This window comes from Athene cunicularia (genome assembly GCF_003259725.1).
Source record: "Athene cunicularia isolate RWA chromosome 15 unlocalized genomic scaffold, athCun1 chr15_part1, whole genome shotgun sequence".
Taxonomy (NCBI): Eukaryota; Metazoa; Chordata; class Aves; order Strigiformes; family Strigidae; genus Athene; species Athene cunicularia.
The window spans coordinates 6478505-6480482 of record NW_020799121.1 but is presented as its reverse complement, the minus strand read 5'-3'; the positions used below and the strand labels follow the sequence as shown (position 1 = coordinate 6480482).

Below are 1978 nucleotides of genomic sequence, written 5' to 3'. Positions count from 1 at the left end.
CGCGGACATCCCGCGGAGATCCCGCAGCTCCGCCGGGGGGCGGCAGAGGGCGCGATCCGCCCCGGCCCCGCCGCAGGCTGGCCGGGGCCGTGTCCCGGGGCCGCAGTGCCCATCTGCATCTCTCCCTCCGCCGGAGGGGCAGAGCCCGGGCGTGTGGTGTAGAGCCCAGCCCAGCTGATCCGAGGCCAACTCTTCCCCTGCAAACTGCGAGAAACTTGCTAGATCTCTCCAGACAGAGGAAGGCTACAAGCATTAAGGCAAGGGATGAAATATTTAGGGTGCAGCAAGACTTAAACAAATGTGTTCCCCTTCCTGCCGTTTCAGACTTGTAGGTGAATACTGAAATAGGCTTCTGGGAAGTGTCGTATCCTGACCCCTGAGCTTAGCAGGGAGTCACATCCTCAGGGGCACACTGAACCGCCTTTCAAGTCAGCCCAGAGAAATGGAAGGGCGAGTATTTCCCCTTACAGGATATACTAGTTTGCCTAAAACATCTCTCCTCCATTTTTATTTCCGACTCTGCTTGCATCCTGCCCCACTTAAATTCTTGGCACTGGGACTGAAGGTTTGGTGAAGTCTAATGTTAAAACACTTCAGCATGTAAATGCAATAGGACCATCTGTTACAGGAGGCACAGTCCCAGTACTCAGTCACCAAGGTCTGTTCTCTCTCCAATTCGCTCAGGAGAAAATACAGGCATCAGGCCGAAGACACACGCATTAGGTTCTTCATCCCTCAGGATCCCATCTTTACAGGGGAGGGTGGGAAGAGAAGAAATAATCCATAAAGACAGAGACTATTGAGAAACTTGCCAAGAGCAAGACCTGGAGTTTCAAGATGTTCAGGCTGTAGAAGGGCCACAGGACCCAAATATCTGGTTCCCAAGAACAGACAAAAGCAAGATGGATTATATGGATGAATTTAAGGTGTCAATGTGGCTGCACAATAGCAACTGTGATGATGCCAGTGTCAAACATCAGAGTAATTAGCTACAGTTGGTCTACCAAAAAGAAAAGGGCACTTCAAAAATGTAAGAGATTATCAATTTAAAGTTGGAACTGACCCAGGTCAATTTAAGTAAAATTATCCAATAAGGAAGTGAAAAATTCTTAACTAGTTCAGTTCAGGAAGCACAGTGAACACAGTAATTAATTCTTTCTGGGAAGAGAAACTCTTTTCCCCTTCCAGAAAGCCAGCCCACACAATCAGTCCAGGACTCCAGACACCATGTTTGCATCTTGGCCACAAAACTCACAGAGCTACCTTTCATCCCACAGATACCCAGCAGGAACAAATAAAGTTCTGTTCACTGCTGCTTGCCAGACAGCCTAACCAAATATTCTGGGAAACATTTCAAAACACTGAAGTCTTCTAAAAGACAGCCTCTGGGAAAACCACAGAAGGAAAAAAGTATACTTACAGGTGAACCTTTCCTCATCTCCATCTCCCTCTGTTTCCGCACTTTGCTGCTTAAATTCAGTCAAGTCTGTTTGGAGGACTCCATCAACTGCAGCATGGATCAACGATGCTGCAAGAAGAGGTGAAACACCTCTGCTGGTAAGAAAAAGAAGGGAAAGCAAAATAGACCACATTAGTTTAAACTGAGCTACAACCTCACAGTTTGTGGCTGGTGACCTCAATTAGAAAGCATTACATACAATCAATAATTCTAACTTCATTAGTAAACTAGTAGAGGAAACCATATGTTCAATATTTATTCATACAAATCTTCGGTAAGATCTTCAGTTAGACAACTGCTTTCTCAAGAACGCAAAGAGGAAGAAGCGTATGAATCATGTTTTCAAACTGTTGCCTCACACTCCAGTCACAGATGGTACCTCCTTCCCTTGAGCTCTCAGATGGGAACTGCTACCTTCAATTCTAGCCTCTGAACACAAACATTTTGTTTCTACTCACTACACAACATTTCTTGCTTGCAGTCAACTTTCTCCACAGACAGTATCGAGATCTCTCCACT

General features: G+C 46.1%; 1 protein-coding gene across 1 annotated transcript in view; it reads right to left on the bottom strand.

Moving 5' to 3' along the window:
• The window catches only part of PPM1F (protein phosphatase, Mg2+/Mn2+ dependent 1F), a 17542-nt gene extending 15950 nt beyond the window's left edge, over window positions 1-1592 (bottom strand). Inside the window, exon 1 of the mRNA XM_026859954.1 lies at window positions 1421-1592. Coding sequence (XP_026715755.1) covers window positions 1421-1592 — 172 coding nt within the window. The remainder of the gene's footprint in view (window positions 1-1420) is intronic.
• Window positions 1593-1978: the final 386 nt, after the last annotated feature.